General features: G+C 36.1%; 1 protein-coding gene across 12 annotated transcripts in view; it reads right to left on the reverse strand.

Moving 5' to 3' along the window:
• YAP1 (Yes1 associated transcriptional regulator) overlaps positions 1 to 18,083 on the reverse strand; it is a 107,436-nt gene that overhangs the window by 7,726 nt on the left and 81,627 nt on the right. For 3 of the 12 annotated variants that reach the window (XM_060018062.1, XM_060018053.1, XM_060018054.1), the window contains 3 exons: positions 13,890 to 14,083; positions 10,977 to 11,024; positions 915 to 1,045 (listed from right to left, as the gene is read on the reverse strand). In XM_060018062.1, coding sequence (XP_059874045.1) covers positions 915 to 1,045; positions 10,977 to 11,024; positions 13,890 to 14,083 — 373 coding nt within the window. The remainder of the gene's footprint in view (positions 1 to 914; positions 1,046 to 10,976; positions 11,025 to 13,889; positions 14,084 to 18,083) is intronic. The other 9 variants (XM_060018063.1, XM_060018055.1, XM_060018056.1 and 6 more) reach the window with 3 other exon arrangements.

Here is an 18,083-nt window from a genome sequence, read left to right on the forward strand (position 1 = left end):
ATATTTTGGTATGACAAGGTATTTTGTTTTTATCTTAGGATCAGGATGTTTTCAATTCAATTGGTGAGAATTGAAAGGGTAGCATTATAGCCTTCTTAAACAAAAATACCTTTAAATGTTTTAAAAAGTACACTGTTTAAAATTGGTTAAAAAAAACAAAAGCAAAGACCAGAAAGCATTTGTTCCTTACTTTAAAAGCTGAAACTCCATAAATATTTGACAATCTAGAAGAAAGAATTGTAGTCAAATCTTAATTTTAAACGGCCTTCTAGGCAAAGAATATGTTCTGTCTCAGCTTGCAGTTTTCAACATAGCCCTCCCTACATATAATAACATCTTTGCAATATGCCTGAAACCCAAGATTTGTGGTAACTCACTAAAAATCATCCTTAAACTATGTTATTTTCAATACTCTTTAATATTAATGCATTATTTGAAAGAGGCACAACCTTACTTTTTATCTCCTTGACCTATAGCCCTTAAGAACATGAGGCCTTACAGTGCTCCTGCAGTGAAACTTCTCAGGCTGAACACTTACTTGGAAAATTCCTTCTAATGATCCTTACAATGCAGCCCTAAGTAGGTTTAAGATGCAGTTCATTTGCTTTTATAGAAAGGCATTCACATGTTCCTTCATGATTCTGCAAGTAACTGTTTTTCAACAGTATAGGCACAAGCAAACACGTGACTGTGAATAAGTATCCCCTCTACAAGTCTGAACAGCTCATTTCCTCTCACATGAGCCAGCTTTTAATCCTCAAGTTTTATTGTACTAGCCATTTATGGAGAGATTCATTTACAGCTATGGTTTTTGGCCCACAAAGATGTTCAAACAGCTTATTACAAGTACTAAGGAGAATCACCTTAAAACTATGATCTTTTTCAGATGTTGGCCAGTAACAACTCTTACCAACCTGTTAAGAAAGGGATCTGAGCTATTGGTCGTCATTGTTCTCAATTCCTGAGACATCCCAGGAGAAGATACTGGATTTTGAGTCCCACCATCCTGCTCCAGTGTTGGTAACTGGCTACGGAGAGCTAATTCCTAGAAAAAAAATCAACACAAATGAACAGAATCAATCTATTGATTAACAAAGTTATCGTTAGGTTTAAAGTAATAAACTTGTACGTATAAAGCTGAAGTATTAACATCTAAAAGTTAATGAGTTTCCCAATCAGAAGGACCAGGTTCTTCTATCCATTTCAAGTGATTAAACATTAAATTATATAAACTGAAAGTTTAATTAGTCTTGTTAACCCCAAAACATATATACTTAACTACTTAGCTTCCTTTTGGTATTTTCCTTTTCTGGCAGACACTCCTAAATCCCTCCTTTGGGGTAGGATGGCAAGTCTGATCTTTACAAAAGAGAATTCTTCTTACAGTTTATTTTTACTCACCAACCCTCATATGGTTTTATATGTTTGGCACCAGTAATAAAAATAAAGTCAAAAGAACAAAATTTGGTGATTTACCAAGACACCAACACTCCTCACTGCCCTCCTGCATTGTTTTACACTTTGGTATCAAGTAACTCATTCTGACTTCAGGTTTTTCAATCTTGAACTGTCTTCGGGGGCATCCAACAATTTCTCAGCAAGATTCTACCTGGAAACTGAGCAAAAGCTATGGGCCATTACTACCCTGATCATTTCAGAAGGGCTGCCTCAACATGCTTCCAAACATTCCAGGCCTCAGCTTTATATTTGCCTGGGGCTTCAAGGCTAGTTCACCTCACTCTGGCCAACTCTTACACCTTCATACCTCACCCCCTGCAGCCTTCCTGAGCCAAGCCTGCTCGCTGAGGCACACACCATCTCCAGCATCCTCACTCCCAGTCACCACTGGGTCCAGAAGCAGTGGAGATATTCTCTGAGCTCTGCACCACCACTTCTAGACTATGCAACAACCACTTCTTTTTACTCAGGTTTCTGCCTCCTAGATACCCCATCCTTAAATGGGTTTCTTAACCGGAGGATCATGACAGAATGCAGAGGGTATGTGAACTTGGATGGAGAAAAAAATTTACATCTTTATTTTCATTAACCTATAACTAAAATCTAGCATTTTCTTCAATTATAAATATAGGCAACAAACAGTAGTATTTACTATACCTTTGACTTTTCATCAATAGAAAACATTTTCATATCATGCTCTAGTTGTTGCAAATGTATCATAATACCATTTATATTCATTACTATTTTAATATTATATTAATTTTAAGACATGCCACTGTATCTTATTACTTATACATTACATAGATGATTCACTCAACATGAGTTCCTTGAATTTCTGTATTCCAGTGATCTTCATCCCTACCTACCTCAATCACCCACTTACACAGCCAAGACCTTGTTATTCCAAAACCAAACCTACCTCTACAATCTTTACTCATGTTTGGGACAATGATCATTGTTTCACTTCATTGCAACTGCATCTATCACCCGGGAACTGTCAACATCCATGCACAAAATCTATACAGTAATCTAATGCTGAAATTCCTGGCTCTCTAAATTGCAATGATATTGACCACTTTACCATTGTATTTCAGTCATTAACTTCCTCGGTCACACCCTGAGCTGGTTTAGAAACTTCTTCCCCAGAAATCTTACATGTACTCATCCCGCTTTCTGGAACCGTATTTTTTCTTTCCATCCAGTTTCTTCTGCCTCCTACTATTCCAATCTATTGGCTCTCCTTCCCTACAAGTTTAAATGCAGGGCTGATCATTTTAAATACACAAGATTACCTTTCAGATTCCTGATACACACATAATTTTATTTCAACACAGCAAATTCCAACCATGAATCAATATTAAAAATGTGCTTGCTTCATTTCTATACTGAGACTGCTAAGAAATGCTACAGAAAAATCATATAACTATCCAGACTGTTATAAACTAATAGTCTTTGGCCTTGGCTGGGCCCTCCTTAGTACCACTCATTGTTTTTTTGTTTTTTCTTGGGTCCTTGGTTACTTTTTTCTCACATTCTCATGATTACTACTCCAAATCTGGCACACTCTCTCAAGACCCTGTTGACTTAAGTGCTTTTCCTTTTTCAAGCTCTCTCGCATTTAAATAAGAACACTGAGGTCATCAGGAACAATCTGTTGTTTTCTGGATCCTCCTGTCATCTCTTCCTGCTCCCCCAAAGCCATCTTCATTCATCACCTTTATAACTTTTCTTCCAGTCTCAGAAAATGGATTCCCTCCCGCTGTCTCCTGTTCTAGGCCAACCCACACTCCTAGCAGCTTCTGGGGATCCATTTTACTTGTTTTCTCTATCTTCTATCTTTGATGTGCCCCTTGCCCCCATTTTCACCTTACAAAGTGAGAAGTGACTTTAAAACAAAGTGCACTCCCTGCAGGTCTTTAATATGAAATGTTTTCTCTTGGTACCATGTCTTTCCATATACTCTTGACTAGAACACTTTTCTTTCTTATTATTTAAGACACCTTAACCTTTAACCTTCTCTACGTTAATTCTCCAGAATGATCCCATTTCCATCTTCGGATTGGATTAGATTAGACAGATAGATAATATGTCTTTCACACCCTGAGCATATGTATGTAACATGATCTTAGCACTTAACACATGATATTGTAATTATTTCTTCTCTGTCCCTTAAGGGCACAAAATGAATAAATGAATGACTATTTTGGAGCATAAAACAAGAGCTTCTAAATACTTTGAAGAATTTATGTTGCTATTAAAATATAAGGATGTTAAAAACAATAAATTTTATTTTACTTTAAAATATTTATTTATTTGGTTGGTTGGTTGGTTGCGCTGGGTCTTAGTTGCAGCATGCGTGTGGGATCTAGTTCCCTGACCAGGGATCAAACTCAGGCCCCCTGCATTGGGAGCACGGAGTCCTATCCACCAAGGAAGCCCCAAAAGCAATAAATTTTAAAATGAATAAAATTATAGGCTCTGGATGAGGCTGATGCCTAGGGAATGTATGCTCATGTTTCTGTGTACCTAGTTTTGAACCTTGCAGCACAAAGCAAATACATCATTACTGAAATAACTTAATAAATTGGCTATAATTTTCATATTGTTTTTACAACTTTTATTTTACCCCTTTTGATGGTTTCCACTTTTTCAAGGTTTTATGAAGTTAAAGCTAATTGTTATGTGCAAAATCTCCATGTTCTCGCTACTTGGAATTCTGCCACATTGCTTGTTTGAAGCTATCAGATTTTTACTTTTTGCTGCGTTTAACAACTGAATTTCTACTGTCAGCAGACAGTAAAGAACCAACTATCCACATTTACAGTCAAAGGTAATTTAGAGATGTGAATAAGAAGGCCAATGTTTACAAGTTGCCTAAGAAGACAGTCAACCCCCTGAAAGGCTATGGAAATACTTCTCATCAAATCCATATTTGAGCCAGGACTAAGAGTAACTAACCTAGAGATTCATGTAAACTGAACTTGAAAGGAATAAGGGGAAAAAAGTGCCACTTTATTTACTGGTGGTGGTGGTAGGACGGTGTTAGCATTATCAACCAAATAGTGAAGAATACGGCATGAAAACAAACGTAATGTGGTAAGGCCAATGATATAAATAACATATACATAGATTATAGAACCCATATACCAGGTATGGATATTCAGCTCAGGTTTGAAACTTCTAGTTACAGGAAAAACAAACAAACAAAACCCCAACACCAACCAACCAGGGTTGATTAGAAGTAATTTTTGAAGTATTATTGAGGTATAATTGATATATAATAACTTACACATACATCATCCAAAAATGGGTATATATTCTTACATAGCTCAGTATTTGCTAGAAACAAAATTACTTTAACTAAACTTGACTACTTGGTAGCCCCCTCCCCAGGGCATTCGTTCGTTCGTCCTTCCTTCCTTCCTTCCTTTCTTCTTCCTCCCTCCCTCCCTTCCTCCCTCCCTTTCTCCATCTCTTTCTTTTCTTTCCTTCTTTCTTTCCTTCCTTCCTTTCTTTTCTTATTAGTCATCCATTTTATACACATCAGTGTATATATGTCAATCCCAATTAATTCTTTTGTTAATATTTTCATCTGTGAACATAATTTATTTCACTGGGTTCAATAAGATGAAACATTTCTGTTGATATTTTAAGGAAATTGTCAAAAATTGGGGAGGAAAACCATATGTATTTTGTAGGAAAACAGGCCAACTTCCCCCTCCCCTTAACATATATCAATAAGTTCAGAGTTCAACTGAATATAAAAACAGTAACATCCACTTCCACATAAACACACACACATGCATGCATGCATACACACCCCCACATAGAGATGTGGAAATCTGCGAAAGTATCCTACTCCATGCTTTACCTAGTCAGACTTTGAAGGAGAGTCAATGTGGAGTCAGAACTAACTGAAAGAGCTCCTCCCTAAGCTGTCCTGCTGCCAGTGAGGAATAGTTAAATCATGGGTTTCATTGTGAGTAAGCTTTGTAATTCCTTGTATCCTTAGCCAAGGATTGTAAATGTGAAAGTGAACACACTGCATAAAATTAATAATTTTAGAAGTAAAATATTTAAAATTTGTTTCAGAGTTGTACAGAGTTTTGGCCAGTGATTTTAGAGAAAAATAATTAATATGGATAAGTATGAAATGAATTTAAATAATCTGAATTTTTTAATCAAAAATATTTCATATAAACTTTCTCCATTATATGCATTTAAAAATAATTCCTGGGCTTCCCTGGTGGCGCAGTGGGTGAGTGTCCGTCTGCCGACGCAGGGGACACGGGGTCGTGCCCTGGTTCGGGAAGATCCCACATGCCGCGAAGCGGCTAGGCCCGTGAGCCATGGCCGGTGAGCCTGCGCTCCGCAACGGAAGAGGCCACAACGGTGAGAGGCCCATGTACCACAAAAAAAAAAAAAAAAAAAAAAAAATCCTCTATATATCTACATGTACCTATGTAGAATAAACCCATTCTGTTGCAATAAATTAATTTTGTCAAAACACATTTTGGATGAATATGAACATCATTTTGTAATTGAGTAAATCTGGCATAGCTGTTTTAAAAATCAGCCTTGGGACATAATTGGATTGTCTACAAAAACTGATTTCAGTTGAAACACTTCATGTTGAAAGTTATGTCTATCTCTAAGGAGTTTTTTATCCTGAACAAATGTCTAATATTAGAATACTGAGCTAAAAATACAAGTTCGTTAAGCTTCTCTTTTTCCCAAAGGTAGTCAGAATAAACAGTTTGACAGACTTTCAAAAATGGAGAAGTAAGCAAGTTATAGGAAATTCAGCCAAAATTTATCATGCTTCTGTATTTCAAAGGTCAAACAGTTCTTTTAGAGTATTTGACTTTTTCTAAAGGAAGCAAATATTTTTAGCTCATTTTCTTCTGTAATAATACAAAAATGTGGTGGCTTTTCCCATTGAGCTTGTAAATCTTAGCTAATCTGGGACGCATGTGGAGTCAGAGCTATCTGCAACTATAAGTAAAACTGATGGTCCCAGCTTGGTCTGGAGGGAACTTTCCAGGATGGTTTATAAAGGAAAACATGATTTGCCTGGTTCACATAGTGGACTTTTATGGACTCAGGATCCAGCCATGAGCCATTGGTCCTTTTTGTATTTCCCTTCTCTCATTTAAATAGGAGTATCATTTCTCATAGGGTAAAAAAGATACTTTAAGATAATATATATCTGGTAGTAAAGTATTTTGGCTCCATATAAAACTGATGCTTTGGTTCACATCATTTAGAAAAATAAGGAGAAAGGCAGTAGAAGAAGTCAGTAGTCTGGAAACATTTAGAATATCTCTAGGTTATTAAATTCTTTAGAGTATCCAAGAGACATGGAAGCATATGTCTACACAAGTCAAAATTTAGAAACAAGTCAAATATCTATCAGTAGGTGAACAGATAAACAATTGTAGTATATCCCTACAATGGAATACTACTTAGCAATAAAAAGGAACGAACTATAAATACAACATGAATGAATCTCAAAATAATCATGCTAAGGTGAAAAAGTTATGATTCCATTTATAGAAAATTCTGTAAAGCTAATGTCAACTTTACTTTCTTAAAGCAATTTTATCTTCAGCAAATACTATGTAAGAGTGTTTCATTTCTGGATAATATACGGCACACAAATGAAGGTCCCCCCTCTCCAACCTAATCAATTTATTTAAGGTAGGTTAGTTTAGCGAACTAGAAATCCAAATTTAGAAATGAAGAATAACTCTGAAAATACACATCTTTTAAACAGTTTGTCTTAGTAACAGCAGTTTATGTCAACAATTTAAAAAACAAACAAACAAAAAGCCATTTCTTCCAACTCTTCAAGATAGGTCTTGCCATACCCCATTTTCCAACACAGCTTTAAACATTCACAGAATATTTAATTATGTTGGAAGTTATTAAAACATTTAGCCAATGTTTAGAATGCTTTTTGTTTTTTAATATTTGTGCCATTTGCCAAAGTATCTTCAACTTCAGAACAACCTTTTTGACTAAAAACATGTGTATCTATGATTCAAATTCATAGAATGATTCACAGAATCATTAGAATCTATGATTTATTCAATATTAGGACTTCAAAAAGAAGAAAGATAAACTTGGAAAAGGTATTAATTGGATTCTGAAAAAGCTTTTCTAGTATCTGCTAACATAAAAGAGTTTGGAGGGGAAAAAAAAGCCAAAGCTTTGCTATTATTAAATTCAGAAAAAAAAAAACTGTGGTGATTATTTTCACATGGCTCTGAACAGGGGTCCTGTACTATTTTGCTCTATTTGACTAAAACTATGGACATCTGAATCTCTTCACCATTTCGGGCTAACAGTGTAGTACAATATCCTCAACATTAATACTGTGGGTTTTATCCAGCATTAACCCAGTAACTGACCCTGGTGTGTATTTATTACTGTCCACAGGAATGGCGACTACACAATATTCATTAGTTGCAAAAAATTTATAGCTATAATTTCTATGAAGAGTAAAGCAATTATTTGCTCAGAGATAAGCTATCTATACACAGCAGTCTTGTTTCTATTTTCTGGGTCGTTTCAAGCATTCTGATGAGGGCACTTGGGGATGCGTTTTGACCTAGGCCTTATGAAGGAAATGGAGAATCTTTATCAGTAAAAGGGAAGGGGAAAAGTCAGGTACTCCTTATGGGGAAAAGCTCATGAGTGGAATCATGGCAACAAGACAGAGGAGTGCACTTGGCTGAAGGAAGGTAATTGGCTTAACCAGAATTGAGAGAGAGAAAGAAGGCTACTGACCACAGACCACAAATGAGCTAGGTTGCAGAGTTTAGGCTTGATCTCATAGGTATTAGGGAACCGCAGGTACTAAGAACCACATTCTTAAGCATAAGAGAAGGTAAAAACATTCACACTCAGGGGGAACTATCTTTCCTCAAAGTGTTAGTTTCAAAAGACTTTGAAACAGAAGCTGGGATGCATTCCTAACCCACTCTCTCAAAGGTCTCCCTCCAGTCACAGAGGAGAAACTGATGTATTAGTAAGAGTTATACAGAGAAAATTGAGCATTCCATACATGTTCAATCTCATGGAGCAAAGACGATGTTTATACTTTTAAAAAGTTTTTTTTTTCTTCTGAGACCAGAAATTGCTTTAGAAAGAAAAATAGTGAATAATCAAAATGAAATTTAAAAATTTAAAGCTCTATGAGGAGAAATTTTTCCAAAATTCTGCCAACAAACCCTAACAAATTAAGGCAATAATTTCCATTTTTAACTAAGAAAATATACTAACCCCTTTAAAGTTGTCTCAATTTTTCAGAATTTTGTATTAACCTCACCCATACTGACAGTAGTTTATAAGACCAGGAAATTCTACAACAGACAGGTTTTGTTAATCCTATGCAGAAGTACTTAAGGATAGCTTTTGAAACAAGTAATTTGTGAACATTCTGAAGTCTGGTACCTTCCCACAGCAAATGTGGTATATAATTACAAAACAATGCCACTGGTTTCATGTTGCTTGTTAACTTATCTGCACTGATTTCTATTAGAAAAGTAAAAACAAACAACAAACAGAACACAACCCCCCCACAGCACTGAACAAGAGTGCCTTGCGCTCAAGTATTGAATGGATCCATCCCTTTTTCTTCATTATTCCTGTTTTTTGAGACTGGAAAGCTCTTTCTGGCTTTCTTGATTATCCTGGTAACCTTATTTAGAGGCATCTTCACTTAAGATATGACCCTTCTTTGTGGAATCTTTCCTGGCACCTACCTTAAGATAATCTAGAAAATATGTAGGATGAGAAAAACACAGATACTTGCTTGATACAAATACAACCATATTCTGGGTATTTGAGCAACTCCAAATTTAGCCCTATACTGGAATTTCATACATTTTCACAATTGTGCCAGGTAAATACATTGACAACTGAATCTTATATGACAAGGCAGTATTTTGTTATCCACATATGCAAAGTTAAATTTAAAAAACCTTTTATAAAACCTATCTCTTTCAGGTTTTCTGCTCTGGCTTAGACAAATCTAAGGAATCAACTCTGTAATTTTAATACCATACAAATTTAATAGAAATTCAATTTACAAACCTTAACTTTTCTGAAGCTTTACTACTAAAAGAAGTATCTAAAAACTCCTGATAATTTTAATGAGCAACTGTTTACACTTATACTGATGTAAGAAATAAAGACCTGAAGGTATTTAATTACTTATCAAATTTAAAGTTTAAGATCTTAGTAGGAAAAAATAAAAAGGAAACAATTTCAAAACACTTTAACATGGAGAACCTTTTGCTTGATTCTGAATCTCATTTGAATTAATTTTTGCTCCTATGTTTCTACTTCATTTATTACAAATAAAAGAAACACTTCAGAGAAAAAGCAAGGAAAAATGTCTTCACTTTATATAAAGATCCAATGCTACAGTGCTCTTCCCAGTCAAATGTGGTATTAGAGGTCCTCATTGTAAGAATGTCTGCTCTGCTTTAGCAAAGATGACGTTCATTAGTTATTCCCTGGATTTCTTGATTAAAGGAGGCATTTATGAGAGAGACAATGAATAGAGTTTTTCCTCTCACAAAGTAAACTGGTCTCTATGAAGATTCTATCTGGTGCTCCAAATGGACCAGTTAACAGTATCTAAAATGAGTGGAGTTCTGCCAATTCCCACACTTCCACAGCTCATTCTAACACAATGCACTTGTTAGCCTAGTGCAGAAGAGCTCCACAGAATATGAGGTGTTTCATGGTTGCTTCTGGCAATCTGAGAAAAGTGCAATAATCCCCCAGCTCCTAATTCCTTCAAATCTGTGAACCCTGAACAAACAGAATCTCTTTGGTTTCAAGAATGAGATTCTTTCCATGAGTCAGATAAGTGCCTATGTTATAGAAGGAAAAAATGGCCACAATCTTTCCATCTAAATAAGGTACCTTCACAACCAGTGTTCCTTTGGGTTCACCAGGGAGGAATGCTGATAAAAGCCAACAAAGAAACCCAAAACAGTACTCAGGTAGCTCCTTTGCTCTTCTGATAATTTTAATATTCTTTCTTTGGAGTGTTCACTAAAAGAAACTTTTCCTTTCCTCGTAGTATGATTATAATTCTTAATAAGATTTCCTAAAGTAGCCTACCCAAGTAAATAACCTGTACTACCTTTGTTACTGTTCAAATTATTAACCTCTATAAATCATTGTAAGTACTATTTTAGGCTATGCAAATAAAAAATCAGGCACACTTCAAGGCTGACAGGGTGTATATACTACATATCAAATGTGGGGAAAAAAAAGACCTCGACGGAGTTTTGAATACTACTCTGGGAGGAGTGGGGAGGGAGCAGATAGTGTAAACTTTCTGGGAACAGCAATGTTAACTTAAGTATCATGGTAGAAAGATGCCTCAAAGTTACTCTGGGCTAATCTTCAGTGAGGACAGGCCCCTGGAGCACAAGTTTTTCTCTTTCCTAATTTAATATCTGTTTTCAATGCTAAAACATCAGATAAGAGCCTACCTGACATTTTGGAGAATTTGCTGTGCTGGGATTGATATTCCGCATTGCCTAAGAGTGAAAAATAAGATGGATAAAAATTACTTTAAGCCACATGGTTTGGCTGTGTAGGCTGACTTACAAATTGTATCCAGACATATCACCATAGCACAGAATTCCCAAGCTAGCCCAAGAAGCAGCAGACTGAGGACAGGAGCCAACGGAGTCGCCACATAACAAACGGAAACCTCAGAAGTGTTAAACAGCATTGAGGATAGGACAGTAAGACTTTAGGTGTCAGGGTTCAAATAAAACTGGATATTGGTCAGGTAGGTTCTTTACTTCTGAATATTAGATGAAGCAGGAAAAATATAATTTGATGCTTCAGTGATAAGAGAAACTATCAATGGAAGAAGTTCACAGGAAGCCAAAAGGCTTAAGAGATACTGAATTTATACTGATTGCTAAAAAACAAAACCAAAAAATCTTAGAAAACACACCATTAGTATAAGAATAGAGCAGATCTGTCACTTCAACAAAAGAAAAGACAACACAGTAGGTGGTAAAGAAGAAATAAAGAAGTTACCTTTAAAGGAAACTATTCTGTCTAGGACCCATCACCCAGAGTAAGAGTGAGAATAAGATTTAGAAAAATTCTTTAGAATGAAGAATTTTATAAGTAGCAGCATTTTACCCATTGGGCGGGAAGGGGGTGGGGGAGAGCTGATCTACGGCAACAACAAAATGATGGATGGCCCATTCCCAGACTTTAACCTTTCTTATTAATAAGGTTTCTTTTTTTTGGGTAGTCTTTAATTCGTATGTGAAATTATATACGCATACGCCATCTAGTACTCAGTAACAACAAAATGAAAACAGCCTGCGTAAAACATACCCTTAAATTGCTTTATTTCTTCTAAGAGCTATATAACTATAATTTTGATGGTGCTACCTTGTTCCGATGATGAAGTTTTATTTAAATGAAAAATATCTTTCCTTTATAGTAATATGTTAAAAAGTCCATCAGAGATACATTAATCTTGTTAATGTGCTTCCTTTCTCTACCTTCTTAAAGGCGGATGAGGGAATATTTCTTTCAAGACCACTTCTTGACATCATATGCTGGCATCATCTTTCTTACTCACTTTGGTGCCAACCACACTAGAATTACACTGGCAGGTTACTGATAGCACAAACAGTTTAAAGGTGTGCCTGTCTGGGATTCCATGGCTTAGTTTAATTCTTAGGTACTAGTTCTTCAAATCCCAAATCTGAGTTCAAAGACTGTATCAAGTTCATGTATTTCCATTAACACGTGACACTATTAAAATGTAACACTCATGAAAAAAAGTACCTTGTTCAAATGTCTGCATCCTGACTACAAAAATGGAGAGTATAATGATATTTTTAATGCCTATACTTAGTATGCTATGACTTACGTGAGGAAAAATAGTACAGATATGTATATTTCACGTTCGCAAACAGAGAGAATGTCTCTGGGGGGAAAAAAAAAAATACAAGAAACTGATAGCTACTTACAACCAGAAAAGAGAACTAGGGAAATGGAAAAGGAGATTTCATTTTCACTGTACGTTTACCTTTTGTACACTTTCAAAATCACATCATGTTTATTATCCAAAATATTTACATAAAAATTTAAAAATATACTGCTTTGAGAAGATCACACTCCCAAAATCTGAACTTAGATTTTATCACTCTGAAATAAGATAAAGTAAAAATTCATTTTGAGATGAGGGATTATATATTCTTATAGCACATAAAGACCAACAGTATTTCTGAAAGAAAACTGATAAAAATGGTCGTAAAGTTTTCCAGCTCTCTAACGTTAGAAACTACCCATCCCAACATGAAAAAATATCCATAAGTAGATAATTTTAAAGCACTGTGGGATCTTCTAAACTTGGGATAGCCTGTATTGTTTTAAAGAAAACATCTTCATTCAGCAATACTGAAACATTTATCATTTGAGAAATATCATATTGTGTATTCCCCTAGACAAATAATTCATTTAAAGTAAAAGATGTTTCTCCCCAAGTGATGTCCCAGAGTTTCCCCCTTAGTGAAATCCTCAGATATATAGTAGTCTGCAATTCCATGTACAGACATACCTCATCTTATTGCACTTTGCAGACACTGCAATTTTTGTTTTTAAACATACTGAAGGTTTGTGGCAACCCTGTGTCTAGCAAGTCTATCAGAGCCATTTTTCCAACATTTGCTCACTTCATGCCTCGGTGTCACATTTTGGTAATTCTCACAATATTTCAGTCTTTTTCATTGTTATTATATTTGTTATGGTGATCTGTGATCAGTGATCTTTGATGTTACTATTACAAAAAGATGACTCACTGAAGGCTCACATGATGGTTAATATTGTTTAACAATCAAGTATTTTAAAATTAAGGTATTTAATTTTACATTAAATTTACTTAAATTTACATTAAATTTTACAATAAACAATTTACATTGTTTATTTTAAGACAATGCTATTGCACACTTAATAGACTACAGTACGGTGTAAACATTAACTTTCATATGCAACGGGAAACCAAAAAATTCATGTGATTCACTTTATTGTAATACTTGCTTTATTGTGGTGGTCTGGAACTGACCGGCAATATCTCCGAGGTATGCCTGTATATTTGAGGAAAAGCACCCTTGCTTCCTTCGCTTTTGCTTGACTGCAATGAATACGACCAAAACATCTCTTTGTGATACAGGTTTACAAGTTATAGCCTATGTGATCAAAGGCCAGTTAAGAAACTAGAAACTAAGATGAAAGCTGGACAGAATGTTTCTGTGTCACTCTAGTTTCAGAGAAACAACATTCTTCTGTAACTAATAAATGTCAAAATGAAACACACCCAACTTTATGTAGGAAAACAAAACCCCAAGAGTGGAAGGCTGGTCTCTAACCTGTGGCCTCACCTGCCGAAGCAGTTCTTGCTGCTTCAGTCGCAGTCTCTCTTTCTCCATCTGCAACTGCTGCAGCCGCATCTGTTGCTGCTGGTTGGAATTGCCACCACCCATGACTCCTCCCTGAGGGCTCTGGGGGGCCAGGGGTGGTGGCTGTTTCACTGGAGCACTCTGACTGATTCTCTGGTTCATGGCTGAAATGAAACAGAAGATCTATCCTAAAAAACTAGCAAGAAAAAGGATATTTAGTTATTCAAAAGCAACTGGGGATATTCAACATAGCCTTTTCTGTAGTAACACTAGAAATAACCTAAAAATCCACCAATAGTACAATGGTTACATTAATTTATTATTATTGTAGTCATCTTCGTCATTATCCTAGGATGCAAGGCAGCCATAAGAGAAAAGAAACAAGTAACTCTAATAGGCAGTGACATGGAACAGTCTAAGACATACTAAGTTAAAAGCATAGTACAGAATAGATAGTATTAAAAAAAAAGGGGACAGGTGGAACATATATTACATGCATATCCAGAGAATCTGAACTGAAGGACAGCCAAGAAGCAATTAACATCTGTTGGTTCTGGACCTGGGGAACTAGATGACTAGAGGACCGAGTTCAAGAGAGACATTTTTTATAACTTTTCAAGTTTGAATAATGTGAATATATTGCTTATTATAAAATATAATATATATTTAATTTAAAATAAATCTCTCGAAGTAACTGAGACAAAGCATCCTAAGCATTAAAGCTCATCAAGATTATTACTCTTTAAATATAACTCTAATAAATCAAGTAGATTAAATGATCTGATGCATGCTCATAATAAATTAAGCCTACAAGAATCTGGATGGGACTTCCCTGATGGTGCAGTGGTTAAGAATCCGCCTGCCAATGCAGGGAACACAGGTTCGAGCCCTGGTCCGGGAAGATCCCACATGCCGCAGAGCAACTAAGCCCGTGTGCCACAACTACTGAGCCTGCGCTCTAGAGCCCATGAGCCACAACTACTGAGCCCGTGAGCCACAACTGCTGAAGCCACGTGCCTAGAGCCCATGCTCTGCAACAAGAGAAGCCACTGCAAGGAGATGTCCGTGCACCACAACGAAGAGTAGCCCCCGCTCGCTGCAACTAGAGAAAGCCTGAGCACAGCAACGAGGACCCAATGCAGCAATCAATCAATCAATAAATTAAAAAAAAAAAAGAATCGGCCTGACAATGCAGGAACATGGGTTTGATCCCTGGTCCGGGAAGATCCCACATGCTGTGGAGTAACTAAGCCCGTGCTCCACAACTACTGAGCCTGCGCTCTAGAGCCCGCGAGCCACAACTACTGAATCTCGTGTGTCTCGAGCCTGTGTTCTGCAACAAGAGAAGCCACCACAATGAGAAGCCTGTGCACTGCAATGAAGAGTAGCCCCTGCTCACTGCAACTAGAGAAAGCCTGCACACAGCAAGGAAGACCCAATGCAGCCAAAAATAAATAAATAAACAAACAAATAAATTTATTTAAAAAAAAGAATCTGGATGGCATAGATTGGTCTCATTCAACAGCTCAGGTAGTCATTGTTATTTTTTTAGTTGAACATAGAATATACCATTTGACAATTAGAAACAGACTGGATTCCTACACTAGTGAATTTCTCTCACTGATACAACATTGACCAAACTGTGGATTGTGGTAACCTTGGTGAACAGATGGAAGTTTTATTATGTGAAAATGGCAATAAGAATGATGTATCACCTTTTCAGACACATATTCAACATTTTAAGGTGAAATTTCAGGTCACTGTTTCTACTAAATGTTTAATACACACTGACCAAAGAAAACCTCTGGCCCAAATGACTTCACAAACACTCGAGGAAGAAATAATACTAATCTTATAAAACCTTTTCCAGAGAACAGCAAAGAAGGAAACTCCACAACACCTTTGAGACCAGCATAACCCTAATACCTTACAAGGACATTAAAACAAAGAAAAATTACAGATCACGTTCTCTAATGAACCTTGCTACCAAAATCTGAAATGACATTCACTGACAGCTCTCATGACGTACTGGCTCCCAGCCAAGTGGCAAACTCCTTCTGGTGATTTTTCACGTGTCCTCTGTTGAAGGCACAAAGGCTGCTTGGTAAATGCCAACTCTTCTTGGAGGCTACTTGACCAAACCTCCCCAGCCTTCCCCAGAGTCTGCCATGTGCATTAAGAATCATCTTCCTTCAGGGCACTGCCCTGGGACATTTGTTTACTGACATTTCTCACATGACTGTAATTTTTTATTTACAAATTTGCATCTGCTCTTAGACTGGAGTGCCACAGGAGTGGGGAGAGTATCCTAATTGTGTATATATTCTCAGTGCCTAGTCCAGCATCTTTGCACAAAACTTGTGCTGAAAAAAAAACACTGTAATGTTTCTAAGTCAGTTAAGTATTCACTGACGCAGATATTTAACTATTTAATATATGATAATATAGAAATCCTACCAATTTCCCCTTAGACTGACCATCTCTTCCATGAGACTGCATAACATTGATATAGAACCAAGGATATTAGAAGAAAGGAAAATTACAGACCAACTCTCTCCTAGCATGCCTTAGTTCAAGTCAACCTACTGAGATAGTTATATAAGGTGATGGTATTTTTGTTCTTACTCTTCCCCTCAATTTTTTCTGTATTTCTTTTTCTAATTTCTTGAGTTGAACTTACTTAGTTTAAGTCTTTTCTTAGAGCACTTAAGTCAATAAATTTACCTTTAAGTACAGTATTTCGTGCATGGCATACAGTTGAAATAGTACGTAAAATTCATGATTGTTCTACCCCAAATATCTGTAATTTCTATTGTGATTTCCATTTAACTCATGAGTTACTAAGGAGTACACTTTTATGCTCTCAAGCATACATTTAAATTTTTAAAAATAATTTCCATAAACAAATAGAGAAGCAGAAAAAATAATACAGATGATGAATCCTCATGTAGTCATCATCCGGGTTCCCAATGATCAATACATAACCAATTTTGTTTTACATCTATTCTCATCGACTTTTCCCTCAATTATTTTCAAGCAAATAATACAGTATTTCATCCATAAATAATCACAATATGTATCATTCGGGTTTTTGCTTAGATTCTTAGATCTTATAACTATATTTTCTGTCTAATGCTGAAAAATTTGCTTCCAATAACATTAATATGTACTATCCTTCTATACATATGCAAGTATTTCAAAATAACATACGACCGATTATTAAAGTTATGATCAACAAAATGATTATTAAAAGTCTGGTCCTTAAGATATTTCATTAGGTGTATCCAGCCAAATCACTGTGGTTAAGTGTCATCTGAAATAATTCTTTTCTGTGTGACTCAGCCAACTCAATATACAGGCTCACCTGTGGCGATATGCTTCTGAATTTCAGACACTGGCTTTACTTGCCACTCCCCACTGCTCCTAGCAGTTTGTTTATTCCGTTTATAAAAATCAAAGCAAACACACAGATATGGTAGCATACTTCTTAGATATATGGTGGCATACTCTTAATACTTAACTTCATTTTGCCTTTTTGCTAATAACATATCCTTGAGACTACTCCAAAGCAGTATATAGAGGTTCCCCCCCGCCATTTTCTTTTAAAAATAGCATAGTATTTCATTCAACTAATTTCCTATTAGGTACCACAGTTTTAATTATAACCTATATGTTTAATAGCTGGTAGAGCAAGCCATATTTTTTTTGAAGCTAACTTTTTATTATTGGGATCTAATTTTATTGCTTTGTGGTTAAAAGAATCTGGTCTGTATACTGATTCTTGAAATTTGTGACTTGACATGTGGTCAGTCGTTGCTTTTGTACCAGGTCAGGGGCAGACGGCTACACGCCTGGCTTTCACCATTGAGAGTGTTTCATGTATCTCTGTCTTTGTTCTTAACACTTTGAGTTCCTGATATCCTGACTGGCTGACTGGTCCCTAGCCCTGCCCTTGCTCACTGCTTTGTGTGGTTTTGTTTTCTGACCAGCAGGGACTTTTTCTAAATTTATGATCCCAGTTAAGTCTTTCTGGTTATCTCTTTTAAATGTTTTGTCTGGCATAGCAGAGAAGGGATGTCAAAAAAAACATGACTCGCTGCTTCATATTGTTCAAAGCCTTATTAATCTCTTTTATGACCAAAAACAAAAACACCCCACATTTAT

Source organism: Delphinus delphis, chromosome 8 (assembly GCF_949987515.2).
Source record: "Delphinus delphis chromosome 8, mDelDel1.2, whole genome shotgun sequence".
NCBI classification, from domain to species: domain Eukaryota; kingdom Metazoa; phylum Chordata; class Mammalia; order Artiodactyla; family Delphinidae; genus Delphinus; species Delphinus delphis.